The sequence below is a fragment of the Rattus norvegicus genome, chromosome 20 (assembly GCF_021556685.1).
Source record: "Rattus norvegicus strain SHRSP/BbbUtx chromosome 20, alternate assembly SHRSP_T2T, whole genome shotgun sequence".
Lineage (NCBI taxonomy): Eukaryota > Metazoa > Chordata > Mammalia > Rodentia > Muridae > Rattus > Rattus norvegicus.
In genome coordinates this window covers 12,989,310-13,008,961 of record NC_141553.1, presented here as the reverse complement: position 1 = coordinate 13,008,961, position 19,652 = coordinate 12,989,310, and the positions used below count along the sequence as shown (strand labels likewise).

General features: G+C 49.9%; 1 protein-coding gene across 45 annotated transcripts in view; it reads right to left on the bottom strand.

The window, feature by feature from the left end:
* Pcnt (pericentrin) overlaps window positions 1-19,652 on the bottom strand; it is an 84,857-nt gene that overhangs the window by 31,904 nt on the left and 33,301 nt on the right. For 16 of the 45 annotated variants that reach the window (XM_087597445.1, XM_087597458.1, XM_087597463.1 and 13 more), the window contains 11 exons: window positions 16,320-16,471; window positions 15,843-15,994; window positions 15,323-15,555; window positions 14,026-14,188; window positions 13,377-13,589; window positions 11,337-11,369; window positions 8,354-8,583; window positions 7,722-7,838; window positions 7,595-7,615; window positions 6,108-6,311; window positions 1,278-2,135 (listed from right to left, as the gene is read on the bottom strand). In XM_087597445.1, coding sequence (XP_087453571.1) covers window positions 1,278-2,135; window positions 6,108-6,311; window positions 7,595-7,615; window positions 7,722-7,838; window positions 8,354-8,583; window positions 11,337-11,369; window positions 13,377-13,589; window positions 14,026-14,188; window positions 15,323-15,555; window positions 15,843-15,994; window positions 16,320-16,471 — 2,376 coding nt within the window. 45 annotated transcript variants of the gene reach the window in all.

Below are 19,652 nucleotides of genomic sequence, written 5' to 3'. Positions count from 1 at the left end.
TGACAATACAACAGGGTTTAGGGACTCAGAGGAGACCCTGATACGTGGATACTCCCACCTCAGAGAAGCAAGCAACCCTGTCATGATGCACCCCGCCCCCAACTGCAGAGCCTGGCCCAACTTAGCACGGGCAGGCCCAGCGCACCTTACCCCAAGCCACCGGCCACCAAGCCCACACACCCACACACCAGCATCCCTTCAAGACCCCTGCTGTCACTCTCTGTGCTCCAGGGCACTGCATGTTTCACTAAAAGCATCTCTGCTTCTAGTCACCTCATGGGGGCTGGCATCCCTTGGTGTCACAAGGTCTCGGGCAGACTGTGGATTATCCTAAAGCAGCAGTTCTCGCCTCCCTAAGGCTGCGACCCTTTAACACAGTTCCTCATGTTGTGGTGAGGTCCCAACCGTCAAAGTGTTTTCATTGCTACTTCATAAGTAATTTTGTAGCTATGAATCATAATATAAATACCTGATGTGCAGGACATCTGATACATGACCCCCGGGAAGGGTCATTAGACTCCCAGAAGGGTCTCGTGCCCCATGGGTTGGGAGCCAATGTCCTAACACTGGAGCTGGGTTAGTCAGGGATTCAGATGTGGCCTGGCTGCTCCTCAGGCCACCTGAGCAGTAGAGCTGCACCACAAACGAGCAGAGGCCCTGGAGGAAAGCTCTTCTGGCTCTGCTCACCGCCCACACCCGGGCCAAAGGCACAGCAGGGCGAGGACGTCCGTCAGACACAAGTAGAAGGATGCCTGGGGTAGGGAACCCCAGGGTGGAGCCTCGGGCAAGAGGAGCAGGTGGGAACAGTAGGGCAGCTAATCCTGAAAGCTATACTCAGAGTCAAACTGAGACATTTCTAAAAGACAGCTTGGGTAGGGCCTTCTGCTCCACAATAAAGGAGCTCAAAATAGGATAGGATTATTTTTTAAAGAACTGATTGGAAAACACACACAAAACCCCATGAAATTAGTGCCAAGTAACCTCTGTATCACTGTGTATAGTACCCGGAACACTGAAAGAATTGTTTTAAAAAGTTGAAGTGACTTAAAATGCTAATAATTTTAAAGCCAGCAGGAGTCACTCACTAGAGGGAGCCACTGAGCCCAGGTGACCCAAACCCCAGGCTCTCTTCTCTGCCCAACAGGAGCCACCAATGACAAGAGCAGCACAGTGTGCAGAATAAAAAGAAGTCACTAAAGGTCAAAAGACAGAAGCAGTAGCTCCGGGCAGAAGACGCAGAAGGCTACCTCCTGTAGCCCCTAAGGATGGAGGCCTACCTGAGCAACCAGGCTGTGGGGAGCCAAGGCTAGCCCACTGCTGACTCCGTCCTGTTCCAGTTCACCATCTCGTTTACCCTGTGCCTCTGCAGGAGGGTCCGCACAGCCAACAGACGCTACACGAGGCTGATGCTGGCCCAACTCCACCTGGCACCTGAGGAAACGCCGGTACAGCACGTGTAGCTGGTGGCTGAGGCGAGCGCACTGCACAAGCAGCTGCTGTAGCTTGGGTGGCTCATCTGGGGTGGCAGAGGTCTGCTGCTCCACAGCGTGCTGGAAGTGGGCCAACGCCAAAAGGAGGGCCTCCAGCTCCACGGAATGGCTAACTTTCCACTTGTTCACGGCATCAATTTCTAAGTCTCTCTGCACGATGATTGCTTCCTTGGCCTTCAGGGTAGCTTCAAACTCTTGGATCCGAGAGGCCATGGCTTCCACCTCAGCCTGTCTGAGGGCCACACAGTGTTCTAGCTCAGTCAGGTGTCTGGCAGCCGCCGCCTCTGCATCCTGCAGCCGCTCCTGCAGTGCCTCCAGGGCCTGGCTGTGTCCATGGTCTGCCAGAAGCTGGCCGAAGGCGCCCTTGGCTGCCTGTGCAGCTTGCAGCTCATTGTGCAGGGCCTGGCCACCCATGCCTTCCGCCTGGAGGCAGGACAGCTCCGTGTGGAGGCTGCCAGGCGGAAGGTCACTCATTTCATGCACCGTGGGCCCCATGAGGCTCAGCTCACTCTGCAGCTTCTCGATGACTTCATGCAGCTGCTCAATTTCCTCTGCTTTGGCCTTCTGTAATTGTTCCTGGTTTTCCTGCAAGTGTTCGATAATGGCTTTCAGCTCTTCGATCTCAGAGTTCCTGCTGTTCACAACCTAAAGAGGAAGCACACGTCGTAAGGTGGTGAGACACGAGTCAGCCTGAGCGCCTCCCCTTTCCAGGACACAGAAGCCTGGAGGTCTGACTCCTGAAAAGAACAGAGACAGGGACAAACCAACAGTACCCCACCCCACCTCCGATGCCTTTCTGTTTTGTAAATCCAAACACTATAAACGCACTACACCTGCTCTTCAGAGAGAGGACGCCTGCGAACCTCAGCATAGCCCTGTGTCTAACCTCAGAAACTCCGACTTGAGCTTCTCTTCAGCCAAGGATGCTTATGGCCTTTTAGTCTTCTGTGCCTACTTGTGAGGCTGACACACCTCCGGCTGTACCAATGAGACCCCTTACTGTTATCCTTCTGACTGACTTCTTTCATTTTCCTGCAGCAGTAATTTAAGCTTCAGGTGTCACACTGGCCAGAGGCTGTGTGATGAGCTGAGTGGCCCACAGCCACTGTTCCTCCAGCCACCGGAGTGAACACCGAAGGCACGGTGGAGGCTTGTACGACATGAACCCCCTTCGCAGACAGAAAGAATATGCTCGTGGTGTGCCGTTTCACCTAGTCCCCAGGAACTTTAGAGGAACTCAGATATGAAATAAACCTACAGAAACAGTTAGTGGGAACGTGGGATTGTACCCATCAATACAGCCCAACTCTGTTCTCTTTGTAGCTGCTGTCACACGCAGTGACCAAAACCAGGGACAGTCTGACCGATTCGAGTTCTAAACGTTGTCAAGTAATGAACGTCTCATATTGTGCTTTCGAAATACCCAGGGCCTGGAAACAACTAACCCTAACCCTAACCCTAACCCTAACCCTAACCCTAACCCTAACCCTAAGCCTAACCCTACCCTAAGTCTTGCAAGCTCGACTTCCTAGTTCACACACAAATACAAACCAGGCCCATAATAAAAATGAAAACTAGAAAGCCAGTGGGTGTGGTTAGGTACAACCTCTAATCCCAGGACTTGGAAGGCAGGAGGCCAGCATGGCTGACGTAGTGAGAACTGTCTTAAAAACCCAAACCAAACCAGACCAAACCAGACCAACCCAACCCAACCCAAATCAAGTAGTTCCCCAACCACTCCTGCCCCCAGCTCGGTTTGAATGGTATCAGCCACACGCCAGTTCCCAGAAATGTGTTCTACAGTTAACAGAAGGTACGTGAAACAAGACTCTCGGGGGCGCTTTGGATGAGGATGGCCCCCACAATACAGGGTCCCCAGTTAGTAGAAAGGTTAGGGAAGGGTTAGAAGGTGTGACCTTGGTGGAGGTGGTGTGTCACTGGGGCGGGCTGTGAGGTTTTAAAAGCACAGGTCATTCCCAGTATGCTCTCTGCCCCCTGCTTGTGAAGCAAGAAGAAAACACTCATCTACCACGCCGGCGCCATGCCTGCCTGTTGCCATGTTTCCTGCCACGATGGCCAGGAACCCTAACCCTCTGAGACTGTGAGCCGCAAATAAACGCCTTCTTTGTAAACTGATTTGGTCATGGTGTCTTATGACAGCAACAGAAGAGTGAGACAATCTCTAAATGCACAGAAAGCTCCAATCTGCTCACCTTTTCTGTGTGCTGCACGCAGGCCGGAAAGGATCTTCAAGGATGAGTCTGAGCATGCGCCCCGCCCCCACAAAATATGTATCGCTCAAATTATCCACATTATGAAAAGTATGCGGTGTATTTGTAATTAGAACACTAAGCAAAGAGAAAATAGGACAGGCCAAAAAAAATACTTCAAGGAAGAAAGGCTCTAAATTTCTCAATAGGAAATTAATTTTACTTGTTCTGTAATTAGTAAGGAAATGAAAAAGATGCGATCAAACCGCAGTAAGAAAGGTTAATCAGGCGGCTTCACTGAAAAGTCTACTTCACAGCTGGGCAGGAAAACACACGTCTTCAATCCTAGGCCAAGGTGAGCAGAGCTCTGAGTCAAGGTCAGCCTGGTCTACAGAGTGAGCTCCAGGACAGCGAGGACCACAGAGAAAGATCCCGTCTCAGAAACAAACGGGGCTGGAGAGATGGCTCAGCGGTTAAGAGCACCACCACTGGGGTTGGGGATTTAGCTCAGTGGTAGAGCACTTGCCTAGCAAGCACAAGGCCCTGGGTTTGGTCCTCAGCTCCGGAAAAAAAAAAAAAAAAAGGAGCACCACCACCTGATCTGCCAGAGGTCCTGAGTTCAATCCCCAGCAACCACATGGTGGCTCACAACCACGGGATCCCACGTCCTCTTCTGGTGTGTTTGAAGAAAGTTACAGTGTACTCACATATATAAACAAATACATCTTTGAAAAAAAAAAGACAGACAAAAACCACAAAACAAACAAAAATCTAGCTTCACATTTAAGGATTAATACCAATCTTGGACTATTTCTTCCAAAAGCAGAAAAAGGGGAAAAAAACTGACACAAAGAGCTCAAGAGCTGACTAATGTCCCTGGTGGGGACAGAGAGATAATGTCGCAGAACATCTGCACACGGAAGGAAGCACGATGAGCAGGGGAGCTGTGAGGCTGACTCCACACTTGCAAACGCCACCACGCACACCACTGTATTAACAGGCTAACGGGGAACAAGGGCATGATTATAGAAACTCAAAGAAATACTGAAAGACACCGTTTCCGAAACTCACTTACAAACAGAAACTTTGGGGCCCATCACACTGGAATTGACCTACTGCTACAAGTAATCACTGAACAGCATAGGTAAGTGTCCACTGGGCTAGTAGCAATTACAAAACACAGAACAGACAAGAACAGGACAAGCTGGACGATATGTCCAACTGCCGAACATGAATGTATGAAAAAGTATCCAAGGAATGAAGGGACGGCCTAGCAGTTGAGAGCACTGGTTGCTCTTCCAGAGGACACAGGTTCGATTCCCTCCAGCCCATAGAACAGCTCACAACCATCTATAATTCCCGTTCCACCCAATGCCCTGTTCTGGCCTTCAAGGGCACTGCACACATGTGATGCACAGATATACATGCAGATACAACAGCCACACATATATAATAGAGCAATATTTTTTAAAGAAATGTTTTAGGCTGGAGAGATGGCTCAGCAGTTAAGAGCACTGACTGCTCTTCCAGAGGTCCTGAGTTCAATTCCCAGCAACCACATGGTGGCTCACAACCATCTGTAATGGGATCTGATGCCCTCTTCTGGTGTGTCTGAAGACAGCTACAGTGGACTCATATAAATTAAATAAATCTTAGAAAAAAAAAAAAGTAATGTTTCAGAGAACATTTACCATAGTAAGCACGCTCACAAAACACTGGGGAATAAAGAAACTGGCAAACAATGTCAAGTGGTCCAATGGGAGGAGAACAAACAGGCATTTTCTATCTCTTTATATCTAAAGTTCAGTGAGCTCAAGTCAAAGGATAAGGCTGCAACAGCCCTGAGGTGAGCTGTAGGAAGTGACTGGAGCAGGGTAGGAATCCTCAGTGCGCAGGTTAAATAGGAGAATCAAGAGAACAAGGAGAATTCAGGTTCCCGTCAGCACTTTTGAAAAAAGCTCCCCTCGGGAACACTATTGAAAACTGCGCTAACCCCTCAAGGGGGACTCCTGTCTCCCTCGAGCTACTGACTGCTGAACAGCATGTCTCCTTGGCTCTTACTCTGGTAACATCTGATGACAAAAAGCAAACGAAAACTCCCAAGTTCAAGTCCTGAACTAGTCGCTCAAACACAGACACAACTGAGTCTAGGGACTGAGACAGCCCCATCTTGAAAAAGCCAGCCTGCTGCCCCAAGGCCACTAGGGACATCTGTCCAGGCCTACTATGAGGTTCAGGGTACAAGCCCCTTCCTGAGTCTCAAGCCACGTGCCCAAGAGACACTACAGCTCTGTGCATGGCCGGCCCCACGAAGCCCTGTGACCCACCCCACACCCGGCTTAGTACTTGGACCTACGTGACCCATCCCACACCCGGCTTAGTGCTTCGACCTAGCCGGGAGCTTTACCTCTAACTCTTCTGTGCTTCTTCTCTGTTTTTCCAGTTCTTCCTGGAGCTGGGCCATCTGTCTTTGAATGTTGACATTTGTCTCCTCGAGATGCTTAATCTCTTCCTCTTGGATTAATAACTGTTGATCTGCAAGATCTTTCTTTATGACCAATTCATTAAACCCATCCAATTTTTCTCTCAGTTTCTCTTGTAACAATTCCACCTAAACATGGAAACAAATGTATGAAGAACATTAGTTTTAAAACAAAACAAAACAAAAAAAAACCTTCCAAATTAAACTGTCAATAATAAAACCAGCCTGAGTCAGGCCACGCCCCCTCCACCTCTCCCAGAAAGTATCAAGAGGCAGGCAGTGACTTTGACAGCTCTGTTTATGATGCCTGGTTCTTCTACCCCGTTTTGCCATATGTACCATTGGCTGCTCTTCCAGAGAGCTTGGCTTCAATTCCCAGCACCCGCACCTCACAACTGTCTGTAACTGTAGTTCCAGGGGACCCGACACCCTCACACAGAGACAGATGCAGGCCAAACACCAATGCTCATAAAAATAAAAAGCACTTTTACAAAAGAATTGCGAAACAAAGGAAGGAAAAAGTCTGGGCTATGGTGGCACACTTTGGAGGCAGAGGCAGGTGAATCTCTGAGTTCAAAGCCAGCCTGTTCTACAGATAGAGCTCCAGGATAGCCAGGGCTACACAGAAAGAAAAGCCAGTCGTGACGGAGTGTGCCTTTAATACCAGCACTTGGCAGGCCGAGGCAGGCAGGTCCCTGAGTTGAAAGAAAGCCTAGTCTACATAGTGAGTTTCAAGACAGCCAGAGCTATGTATCAAAAAAAATTTTTTTTACATACATGCATGGATGTTTTGTTGAAGGCTGAGCTGTGTCCCAGTCATTCTCAAGCTTACTGAAGGGAAGCCCGTTCTTCCTTCCCTTTGAGGTCCTATCATGCTCAGTCTTTATATACTATCCCCATCTATTTCTCCCCAATGTTCTCTCCCTCACTTGGAGATCCAATCATGGCCTTGAAGCCTGCTCATCTATTGACCCTCATCCCTAAAGGGAATTACGTACTGTACGTCAGCCTCCTTCCTGGACCAACTGCCACTGTTCCTGTTTTACATCTAACATGCAATAGTGTGAGAAGAACTAACTCATGGGAAGGCATCGGGAGGCCTGTGGCACTGGAGGGCTGCAGCGGGGCCTCACTGCATCCCTTCAGCCCAAGGCTGGACAGCAGGGCTCTCGCTCAACAAAGAACCAGGTCTATGCCTCACAACTTCCTGGGAACCCATTCTTTCCTGATGTGTCATTTTTAAAAAAAGCATGAGCAAATCAACTACAGCTGCATCTGACAGGGGGTTGCAGACTTCCACAGTCCCAAACAAAAGCAAAGAGCGAGCAGCAGGGCAGCACAAACAGGAGCAAACCACCAGGCAGGGTGTGGGAGAGCTGTGCTAGGAAGCTGGGAGGTGTTGTTCATCCTACCTCCTCATCTAGCTTGGCGCACTGGAGTTTCCATGTCCAGGGAAGGCAAAGGGTAAAGGAAAACAAAGCTTTAAAATGTTGCAGTAACCAGTCACCCACAGACAGGGGACACCACAGGCTGACCTACCTGACTGTCCCGGGGCCCCGGAGGCCGAGGCCGGGTGGCCTGGCGGAGCTGCCCCTCCAGCCATTTGATCTCCTGCTGGAACTCTTCTCGTTCGTGCTCCCGCTCAGCAGCCTGCTCCTAGAACAGGAAGCCACATGTGAGGACAGTACTTTGGGGGGACAAAGCCACAGAATAAGGCTGCAGCCACACACCACACATGTCCACTTACCCAACAACAACCCCTTTGCCCTTGCCAAGTTTTCAAAATGGAGCTAAAAGAAATGATATGTCGATAAACTGCAAAGGGGACCTCTCACAAAGTCACAGCGTTTTGAAACTGTTGGGCAGGAAGCCACAGTGAGCACAGACAGCTCTGCTCTCTATAGAAATCAACTCTAAACGCCTCTTAGGTCACCAGTGCACAGCTCAACTGCCAGAACTTTCTCCCAAGATCATAGTAGGAAGAGATATGGGTCAAGAAGATGACAGAATGTTCACTTAGGATCTACAAGTCCCCGAAACAGTCAAGGCAGCAAGGCCACTGCTATGAGCATTACACACACAACATGACAACACAGAAGCTCTTTGTGCTCTAGTCAGTTTTAGTGATGAAAATTAACAAAATAAAAAGCCAAACAAAAGAGCCTTCTTACATCCATGAACTGGCGCTGGCTACGTAAGTGCTTGTCTAGGGTGGCCAGTTGCTGCTTCAGGGTGGTCACTTCCTCAGCCAACTGGGCACAGCCCCGGTGCTGCACTAGCTGGTCCTCCAACTCAGACTCCAAGACACGCATCTGAGAGAGCAGGGTGGCGCGGTCCTTCTCAGACTGCTTCCGGGACTCCCACTGGTCTCTGGTAAGAGATTCCACCTCCTTCTGCAGCGCTAAGGATGCCAAGAAAACAGACATGGAGTCCTACCTCAGAGCACTGGCTGTACCAAGCAAGGCTCGTGACGGGCAGCTTGTCAGTGCCAGACCCTGACAGATTGCTCATAGGAATCCAAACTGTAACGGCAGGGGAGCCCTTAGGAGAGAGCCATCACCACATCCAGCTGCCTGGTGAGCGTGCGACTCAAACATGCCTCATGAAGAGAGTCAAGCCTCGTCCCCTCCAAAACCTTTCCTCCTCTGCACAGTTGTGACAACTGAAGCCTGAACCAGCCTGTCTCCCATCAGACCGTGAGCCCACACCCTAACACACTCACAACTCTGTGAGGTGATCTCCGAAAATACAAATTACTTCTGAAAACAAAAGTCACATCTTTTAAGTAAAAACTGGCTAAAATTTAGAAGCCTAACTTAAGTGTGTCCGGAAGCCAGGGGTAGTGGTGCACACCTTTAACCCCAGCACTTGGGAGGCAGAGGCAGGTGGATCTCTGTTACTTCTGATCTACACTGAGACCGTGTCTCAACCCCCTTTCCACTCTCCCAAAAAGTGTGTCCTGGTAAATCAGAGGTGTGCCATAATTTGAAAATTTAGTCTCCCACGTGAAATTCAGCATGGGTTAAAGACTCCACCCTACTGACAGCTTAGTGGGGAGGCAGAGACATCAGCTGTGTCAGGACTGTGCCGTATCTCAGAGAAAACAGAGAGCATTTACTAAAACAAAACAGGGTTTAAATAACTAGGGTTAGGGTTTGAAGGCCTGTCCCCTGTAAAATCCAGGCTGGAGTTTAATTGTCAAAGTTGTTATGAGAGGGGCTGGAGAGCTGGCTCAGTGGTTAAGAGCACTGACTGCTCTTCCAGAGGTCCTGAGTTCAATTCCCAGCAACCACATGGTGGCTCACAACCATCTGTAATGGGATCTGATGCCCTCTTCTGGTGTGTCTGAAGACAGCAGCTGTGTACTCATATACAGAAAATAAATAATTCTTTAAAATAAAATTGTTTAGAATAAAAAAAAAAAGGTGTTATGAGAGAGCCTTTGAGATATAACTTGGCACGTAGACCCCACCCTCGGGAATGAGTTTAATTCCAACAAAGGGGGGGGGTATTCTTTCTCTTGCTCTCTCTTGGCCTTTCAGCTTTGTGCAACCAGTGTCCAAGGTACCATCCTGAAGAGAACCACAGCTTCTGAGGCACAGACCTGCCTCACCGTGGACTTGCTGGCCTCCAGAGACCAGTTTCTATTAGTTAACAAGTTACACAGGCCAGAGCTGGGGGTGGGAGAGAGGTCATCTGCCACGCTACAGACGCTACGTGTGATCACCAGTGCCACAAAATAAACACACAGATAGCAACTCCTTTTCCAGGACTTCAGTGATGCAAATGAAGTAAGGCACGGACAGAAGGCCCCATCTGAATTGAACACATTAACAAACCTCTCCTTTAAAAGGATTCACTATGGGCTGGAGAGATGGCTCAGCCAGTAAGAGCACTGACTGTTCTCCTCCAGAGGTCCTGAGTTCAAATCCCACCAACCACATGGTGGCTCGCAATCATCTGTAATGGGATCTGATGACCTCTTCTGGTGTGTCTGAAGACAGTGAGAGTGTACTCACATATTTAAAATGAATAAATATTAGAAAAAAGGATTCACTAGTGACAAATCCTGGGAGATTATCAACATGTAGGGATATGAATTTTTTTTTGAGAGAGAGAGATAGAGAGAGAGAGAGAGAGAGAGGAACAGAGAGAGACAGAGAGACAGAAAGAGAGATTGGGTTACTTCACTCAGGATGATATTCTAGTTCCATTCATTTGTCTATGAATTCCATGAAGTCATTGGTTGTTTTTTTGTTGTTTTTTGTTTTTTTTTTTTTTTGGAGCTGAGGACCGAACCCAGGGCCTTGCGCGTGCTAGGCAAGCGCTCTACCACTGAGCTAAATCCCCAACCCCAGGATATGAATTTAAGTAATTAATTTATTGTGTCTTTTTGAGGCAGGGTTTCTCTGTATATCCCTGGCTGTCCTAGAACTCACTATGTAGACCAGACTGGCCTTGAACTTAGAGATCCAACTGCATCTACTGGGATTAAAGGCTGCATCACTGTCCCAGTGAATTTCATAAATTCTTACTTTCCTGACAAACTATTACCACGAATGTAGCATTATCAAAAAATGTCCATGCTAGGAAGTCAGCAGTTTCAGGGAACTGTCCTTAACATGCAGCTGTAACTATGTCATTCACAAGCTTTCTTAAAGGGGAAGGTGTAAGCTTAGCCAGTCGGCATGGCCGCGTCATGAAGAAACGCGCAGGTCCCTTTAAGGCCTGATGGCACCACTTTCCATTTCCCTTCAGTGGTGGGGCCATGGCTTTTGGGGGCTGTGGAGATGAGAACTTCCATCAGGGTAGTCAAACAAGGCACAGAGCCACAGGCAGGCCCAGCCCCTCCCCAGATCCCCGCCAGGAGCTCTCTGCACAGGGACCTGACCCAGCAAACAGCATAATGGTCACAGCATCAATTTTGGCAAGACAGCACAAACTGGACTTATAACCGGAAGAGTCATTAGAGAAAAGGGTAAACACCACCAGGACACTAACATGGGTGGTGCTGCCGATTTTTAGGAACGGTTATTAAAGATTATAACATCATCACTAATTTGCGGCAAACGCTACCAGGCATTTGTTCCTTAGTAATTTGAGCGATCTGAAGCAAACGCACAGGAGCATGCAGAGCCCACACTCCTTACAGACCTGCGTCCTCGCGTCCTGCAGAGACAGGGGTGCCTGTGGTAACGGGAAAGAAAGCATCACAGGGAGGGAAACAAGACCCAGACCAGGAACAGCAGAGAAAGCAAAGGCCGGCAGCATTCCAGGGTGTAGGCCCTGCATATCCACGACACCACTGGCTGCCCTCAAGTGGACATAGAGCCTGGTACACGGGGGTTCAGGAGGTCATTTTAGAGAAAACAGAAGATGGCACACGTGAAGAACTAGAAGAAAAGCCCAAGGAAAGAGAGGCAGAATGGGGTTCTCCAAGGTCCTGGGAGCTGTTTATATTCAGAGGGCCCCAGGTGACTGCAGAAGCCTGCGGTCGAGGAAGCCCCAGCTGCTGTGCTGAGTGTCGGCTCAGAGCAAGAGAGGCCGAGGCCGAGCACACGTGAACAAGCTCACAACTACGGCCCCCTGGCACAAGGACAAAGGGACAAGAGTGAAAATTAAGGCTGTGTTATCAATTCCAAGTGAGGTCCAGCCTACAAGACTCTGGAGAAGTCACAAGAGCTTGATCAATGGACAAGAGATTCCCTGAGGCCAGAGGGCCAACGACAGGTCCCTGCACGGGCCCCACCTCCTCCTGGGTCTCTGCCTGGAACACACAGGCGCAACCCAGCCATGGTGTTGCTCAGAACCCCAGGCCATACTGTGGTGACTGCCACAGACAAAGACGTAGGGGAACAGCGGTGGCAGTCCCAAAGGATTCCCAAAGAAACCCAGAATATGCATACGGGGTACTTCTCAAGGCTGCCAAGTACTCCACTGGCCCTCAGAGACTCTATCTTTGTGTTAATAAAACACAAGGTGTGCAGGCACAGGGCAAGCACAAGGAAGGTCCAGCAGCTGAGAACTGTCCCAGAAGAGAAAAGGAGACCTAACAAGAAGCAAGACATAAAGAATAGGTTGAGAGCAGAGCTCATCTCACACACAGACAGGGAGAAACCAGCAGGCTATGAAAGCCCAAGAAGCAGAATACAGTGAGGCTCACAAGGGTCTTGCCTGCCCAGCTAATTCCCACAGAAGGAAAGCTGAAAAGACACAGAAAGAACGCATGGGAAGGAAGGTACAGAGGTCAGGGCACACACGGAAGTGGAAGTGTTTCTGACAGGTCAAAAATGACACTTCATTCAGTGTATGTATTATGTCCAATCTAAAAATATATTTTATATAAAATACAGCCTGCTGGCATGCTATAGTCCCAGAACACAGGTGCATTGAGGCAGGAGGATAGCAAAAAGACTAACCTGTCTACACAGGAAGACCCTGCCTCTCCAGGAAGTAAAACGATCTGATCAAAGTGTACTATGGTTTAAATGTTGGATGTTTCCTCAAAAGCTCTCATGGAAAATGGCGTGTGTGGCCCCAAACAGTCTTCTTCTGAGCTGGGGCCTGTGGGAGGGCCTGCCATGACGCTCCGCCCACCAGTGGAAGAACCCTTGCCTAATGGTTTGGGGGTGAGAGCTCTCATTCCTCCTGGACTGCAGGGAGCGGAGGGGCTTTCCTCTGTCACCCAACCCCATCACGACATGCTACCTCTCTACAGGCCTAAAACCAAGCAGGCCAAGGAGCCGTGTCTGAAACCTCCCAGACCACGAGCCAAAAGAAACCTTCCCTCCTTTACTTGTTAGAGCTCCTCCAAGGCAGCTGGCACATACGAACTCCTTCACAGGACTAACGCCAGACACTCGTTTTCAGTGTGGTTTTAGGACCCTTCCTTTTCCAGATCTTGACACATGAACCTGCTGCCTTCCCTAGAGGCACAGCTCATGAGCAATGTCAACCATGAAGACAAACTCCCTCCGGACCACTGCAGAGCAACAGGATGCTGCACCCTACACAGGGGTCCTTCCTGCGGCCAGTGCTTCCCATAAAACATCCCAGGCAATCATAGACTCTCACAGACACGCCCCCCTGCTTTCTGCACTTCTCTCAGAAAGACCAAGTTTTCATGCATTCCGGGACCAGCAGCTCTGTTCTCTTTCCCATCCCACTCAGCCTCCTGCCAATCACACTTCTCACCAGCTTCTCTTTCTTTTGCTTCATTGGTGAAAGTTTCCTTCTGGTTCCACAGGACCGAGTTCTCCTCCTTCAGAGTGAGCAGCTCCCGGGAAGTCTGCTGCAGCTGCTTTCGCAGATCCTCTAGTTCCACAATCAGCTGCTGTTCCGACTCCTCCTTCTTGCCCAGCGCCTCCTGCAGATCTGCTTTCTCCACCTTGAAGCCTTCAAGGAGACCTAAAAGACAGGCCAAGCACAGGCAGATATGGCAAACCATGTGGAAGGGTGACAGAGACTGCAGGGGGGCCTGTACAAAAAGCTGATGTGGCTGGAGAACCGGAAGGTCAGAGCAGACCGCTCCTAGTCAGTAACCCTCAGAAAGAGTTCTAGACAAGACCTGATCCCTGAAGAGAGCTGAAAGCAGGCAGCCCATTCATCTGCACAGAGGTGCCATCTGTGTGACAGAGCAGGTGGCCTGCCAGAGGTGCTCCTGTGACACTGATTCACAGAACAAGAGAGCTCAGGGCCAAGTGATTCCAGTCACTACAGGACCCTTGTAGCCCACGCACAGATGGATCACCAACGTGGCTTCCCAGAGCCAATGCAACTTACCAGAGAAAACTACCGAGGGGCCAAGCTGGCCCTCACCCTCGTCCCACCACGTACCACTCACCCTCAGCCGTGTGCAACTCCAGTGCCAGCCTGTCCTTGGCCGCACTCTCCTCCCTCAGGCGTTCCAGCAGCTCCTGCTGCTTCTGCACAGCCTGGGCCATCTCCTCATCCCTGTGCCGGAACTCTTTCTCAACACAGCGATGGAGTTGGCGGGCGTCCTCCAGCTGTTGAAATACATTGGAGAATCCCATGTATGCATGAACACAGAGGTGTGAAGAGGAGGAGGAAGGGAAGAGAAGGTGGGGAGCCTGTTAATATCAGAGTCCCCACCACTAGTCCTGGTGGCAGGGCTATGCGTGGTAACAGAGCAGTCTCCACATGGGTCGAGGCTCCTCCTTAGCCTCCTCTGACATCCCCTCCCAGCATCTGGGCCTAAACGGGCCTCAAACATGACACACCCACACCCCACAGGCCCCCAATGGACAACACAGCATCAGGGCCCAGGAAAGTTTCACACAGAAACCCTTACTGCGTGAGCCCCTAAGCTTAGGAGAAGTCATCTGTTGCTTTCTCCAGCTCCGTGTTTCCATTCAATACCTTTTCCAATTACCTAAAAATGTTCTAATAACAAACTCCACATCTTAGTGACGATAAGCTCCAAATACAAAGCATTATAGTATGAGTGAATTGCAAAAGGTGGACTGATAGGTTTTGATTGATGGTGGTCGTTTTTAGTTCAAAGGCAGGGTCTCACTATACAGCCCTAACAGGCCTGGAACCTGCTGTCAGACCAGCCTGGTCTCCCAAGTGCTGGGACTAAAAGTCCACACACGTGGCCCTGAGGCAGGACATTATCTATCCTAGGTTGGGCTCAAGCTTACTGTTAAGCAGAAGATAGCCTTGAACCCCTGATCCTTCTGTTTCTACCTCCTAAGTGCTAGGACCACAGGCATGCACCACCGTGCCTGGTTTACACGGTGCTGAGGATCGGACTGGGGAATCAATCAAGATTCTGGCTGTTTTCACGGGATGCTTCCTTGAAAATTTTAGTTCAGAAAGATGTCAACTAAAGAAGCGTACTTGAAAGCTTACACAATCAGCCATAAGAGAGTAAAATCAACAAGAGAAAGCAAACATCACCAAAAAAGGTTAAGGTCTCTGTCTCCAACCACACGGTGGAAATAAGGCATGCTGGGAGCACCGTGAATGCGGATGTGCCCGGACAATGACGATATCTTTGCATCCTGCAAGCCGGGATGAGCTGGGAACACCGAGGTGTCTGTGCCGCCCCATCAGTGACTCGTCTGTCTCCTCTACCCACTCACCCGGCAGCCTCTGCCATGGGGCTTGGGCCTCACCTGTTTGGAGGAGTCCAGGGCCATGTCCAGGAGGCCCTCCACGGCGGTGCTGAGGCTCTGGTAGACTTTCCGAATCGGCTGCTCACACTCCTGGGTGTTTTCGGGGCTCATAAAGAAGCTCTCACACACGTGACTGCTGATTTCGCACACTGACGATGTCTCTGCCCCTTCTGGCAAGGTTCTGTCTATGTCTAGTAGACCCTCGTCGGGCCACATTTCGCCAAGGGCTGCAGCTACAAGGCAAACACACACAGACACCCACACCTTCATTCAGTGAGCTCACTACCTGGGCCGACCTGGGACCAGCGTGTGGGGTGGGGGTGGGGTGGGAAAGACACACATGATTCACCTCCTTAGCACACTAGGAACCAACCTCACACTCAGGTCGTTCTACCTAGGCCTGATCCTTGCTCTCCGGAGTATGGGAACCAATGGGGAACAAAGATCCCGAGGGCATTTGGGGTCCCCTTCCTGGGATACAGAGGTAACAGGCAACACCCATCCTGGTGGGTGTCTGTACCTGCTAACTGGGCACCGCTTGTATCTACAGCATCTTCATGGTCCAGGAGGAGCCCCGCACGCTCACTGATCCGGCTCTTTAGGGTCACAGCTGCCTTCAGCGTTTCCCCAAACAGATCAAGAAGTCTCCTCAGGGCATCTCGGAGGGCTTTCCTAAGATAGGGAAAAAAAAAATCTATCATCAGAGCTGTTCTTGCTCCTTCACAAAATGCTAACCACATGTCTGCAAATGCTTTCATTTGGGGGGCGGTCGGGAGAGGGTAGCCATGATTACAGGACTTAATACAATAGATTTGGCTGCTCTTTGGTAAACTGTGAGGGGCTGTGATCGCGTCCGGGTATGCAGGTAGTTAACGTTGAATCGTTAGGACTGGAGAACAGCATGGCTGGTGTCTCTAAGCCCCGGTGACAATATGTTCAGAAGCCCAACAACAAGCACAGCGGGCCGGGAGCGGCCATGCAGGATGGAGGCACTGACCCTTCGCTCTGAGCCAGGTCCACGTCAGCCCTGAGCATGCAGATCAGAGTGGCGCCCTCCTGGTTCTCCCGCTCGCGCCTCTGCTGCAGCTGCTCCAGCTCCCCTCGGCACTCCTCTAACTCCCGGCTCAGCAAGAAGACCTGGTCCCTCACCTGTTGAGAAAAAGGGGCAGACCGCTGTCAAAACAGCTTGGGCTAACACAAGTGACTGCTGGGAAATCCTGTCACGATTTTTAAATTATATTAAATAAAAACATGGCTGGCGATGAGCGCGAGAGTGAGTAAAGGTCAAAGCACTGTTCTTCATCGTTTATTACTTCCTGAAGTATATATATTCCCTGATACATGAGAAATGAAAGGGCAGATTCATATTGCAAATAATCATTCAAAATAAAAATCCCCGGGCCTCGTCGCTCACCATGAAATTAGTCAACATGCAGACACGGGTCCTTCATACATGTTTCTCTTCAAAAACAGAGGCAAGCCTGGAGCGGTGGCTCATACCTTCTCTCCCAATACTCAGGAGGCAAAGGCAGGAGGATCTGAGTCTGAGGCTAGCCTGGTCTACATACTGAGTTTCAGGACAGCCAGGGTTATGTAAGAGGCACTGACTCCAAAACAAAACAGGCAGACAAAACAAGGGCTCAGAGTCTCAGCCTCCGGTCAGGACAGGTAGCAGGTAGACCTGTTCTGTTGCTGGCCACTCGGGCTTCCCTTGATGTCCTAAGCAGAAGCTTGGCATACAAGGGAAAAATACCACAGCAGCATTAATCCAAGTCTCTTTGGCCTGGGCCAGCTGTGAGTGACAGAGAATTTTGGCATTTTCCAAATGAAAGAGAAAAGTACAATTACCACACAGGCCCGTGGAGGCACCAGGCAGAACAAAGCAGCCATCTTCCTCTGGTCAAACAGAGGCACACTTCCACCACCCCCCCGCCCCAACACACATCCACATCTGTACCAGAGCCCGGATCAGCTGAAGTACCGACACGCTCCAGGTCAGAGGAGAAAAAGACAAGGAGCCTAAGACCAGTGGCCTCCAAGCAGAGGCGCTGTACGCTGCACAGCACTAAGTGGTGAGCGCACCTACCCATGACTATGACAAGAAAGAACTATACAGTGGGACACAGATGGGCCAGCGGCCCATGAGAAGTCAGTGGCCTAGAAAGCACAAAAATTAAACAGGATATGCTAGAGAGACGGCTCCGTAGTTAAGAGAAGTGGGAAGCCATGAGGACTGCAGCTCAGAAATCAGCATCCACATAGCAACCCAGGCATCCTGAACAACACGTCCTAAACCCAGCTCCGAGAGGGTTAGAGGCAGGAGGATCACAGGGACTGGTTGGCTTCCAGTCAAAAAACACAAACTGACTATAAACACATGAGCTGACAGACGAAAATCTTCTTAGTAATAAGGAAATGCAGATTGTGACACGTGACGTCATATCGTAGCCACAAAACCAGCAGGGTGAGAAGGGTGGAAGAGAGGAGGAGGTGCCAATTGCAGGCGCTTTCAGTAGAGAGAGTCCAGAGATCAAAGCATCCTGGATGTGTGCAGAATGCTCTGAGCTCTGGTGTGAGAAGATTCACAAAACAAAGCTCACAGGAGCAAACCTGACGAAGGTGGGAAAATGGAAAAAGCCAACAGCCAGCACTACTTTGGTTCACATCTCAGAAGGAAGCCCAGCAATGAAAAGGGACCAATTATCTTTCACAGACCATGCCGATCCTCTGTTACCATGGAGGCAATTAAGTCAGCAAAATGGCTCAGCAAATAAAGACTCTTGCCGCCAAGCCTGAGGACCTGAGTTCAAAGCCTGACTCCCACATGGCAGAGAGACCTGACTTCAGCAAGTTGTTCTCTGACCTCCGCATGCATGATGACACACACACATATGCACATGCACACACTCGCACACACACACACACACCCACACAGCAGTAAATAAGTAGAGTAGGGATAGTCAAAATTTCAAAAACAAAGTTACGCAGTGTATTGTTCAGAGGTGCATTAAGAAAAAAAGAAATGTATTAGTGGGGTTGGGGATTTAGCTCAGTGGTAGAGTGCTTGCCTAGCAAGCGCAAGGTCCTGGGTTCGGTCCTCAGCTCCAGGGGGTTAAAAATAAGAAAAAGAAAAGCATTAGTAAGTGTACAAGGAACCTAAAAGCAGAGGATGGAAGGGAAGGGGTATGAGCTCACGGAGGAAAGCTGCTAAGGCATGAGCTACTTTGGTAGCATGGACATAATCACACGATGTTATTTTCTCAATGTTACTTCAACTGAACACATAGAGTTCTAAAGATGCTAGTAAGACTATGTCACGATGAAGACAGAATTTTTTGGAGTGTGGTCTGCCTAAAGGAACGTTTGCCCTTCTCTTAGCTGGAGTTACCACTGAGCTTCACAGGCAACTCCCGTGCAAGTGGTAATGTGGTAGCTTACACTTAAGTTTCCCTTGCTGTGCACAGGCACGGCCATACGCACCACCAGAACAACAGATGCACCTGCCTGGGGCCACTGACTGCACTGGCTCTCAGGCAACTGCAGGTCCCTCTGTGCCTTTCTCACACACACCCAACGAAGTATGAGCCTCAATTCCCCCGGGTGGCCACTGCATCACCTTTATGATTTCCTTATCAGTGTGATTTCTAACTCTGCTAACTGCCTCCCCTCTGCTTTTTTGAGAGAGGACGTCAACATGCAGCCTAGGCTGGCCCTGAACTTGGGATCCTCCTGTCTCAACGTCTTACATGTATGCAGTTTCTTTTTACTGAGTTTGCATGAGCATACGCGCAGATCTTAAGTGGCCTTCGCTATTTTTGAGAATTTCTGACATGTAAATCATGCCTTTGCAGAATACTTTGAAGGCTACGCCCCCTCATGTAACCTCACCCCACACATTTGGATCCAACTGTCCCCAAAGCCTCACCTCACCTAGGCTTTGCTTGCCCTGTTAGCCACTCACCTTCCTGTGCAGTCACCACCATGTCAGTCCACCTCTCAGCACAGGCAAGGTCTCTGTAGTTGGGACTAAGCCCCGCTGAGCTGTACTGCCATCAGACAACTGCCCTGATCCCATCAAACACGAACAGAACGCTTACTGCAGATGGTGGTGCTAGCATTTAATAGCCACCTGATTTTGAAAATCACAGAATTCCCACTGACTTCTTTGTCAGAGTTTTACTGCTTTGAACAGACACCATACCAAGGCAACTCTTCTAAGGACATTTCATTGGGGCTGGCTTACAGGTTCAGAGGTTCAGTCCATTATCACCAAGGTGGGAGCATGGCAGCATCCAGGTAGGCATGGTGCGGGAGGAGCTGAGAGTTCTAC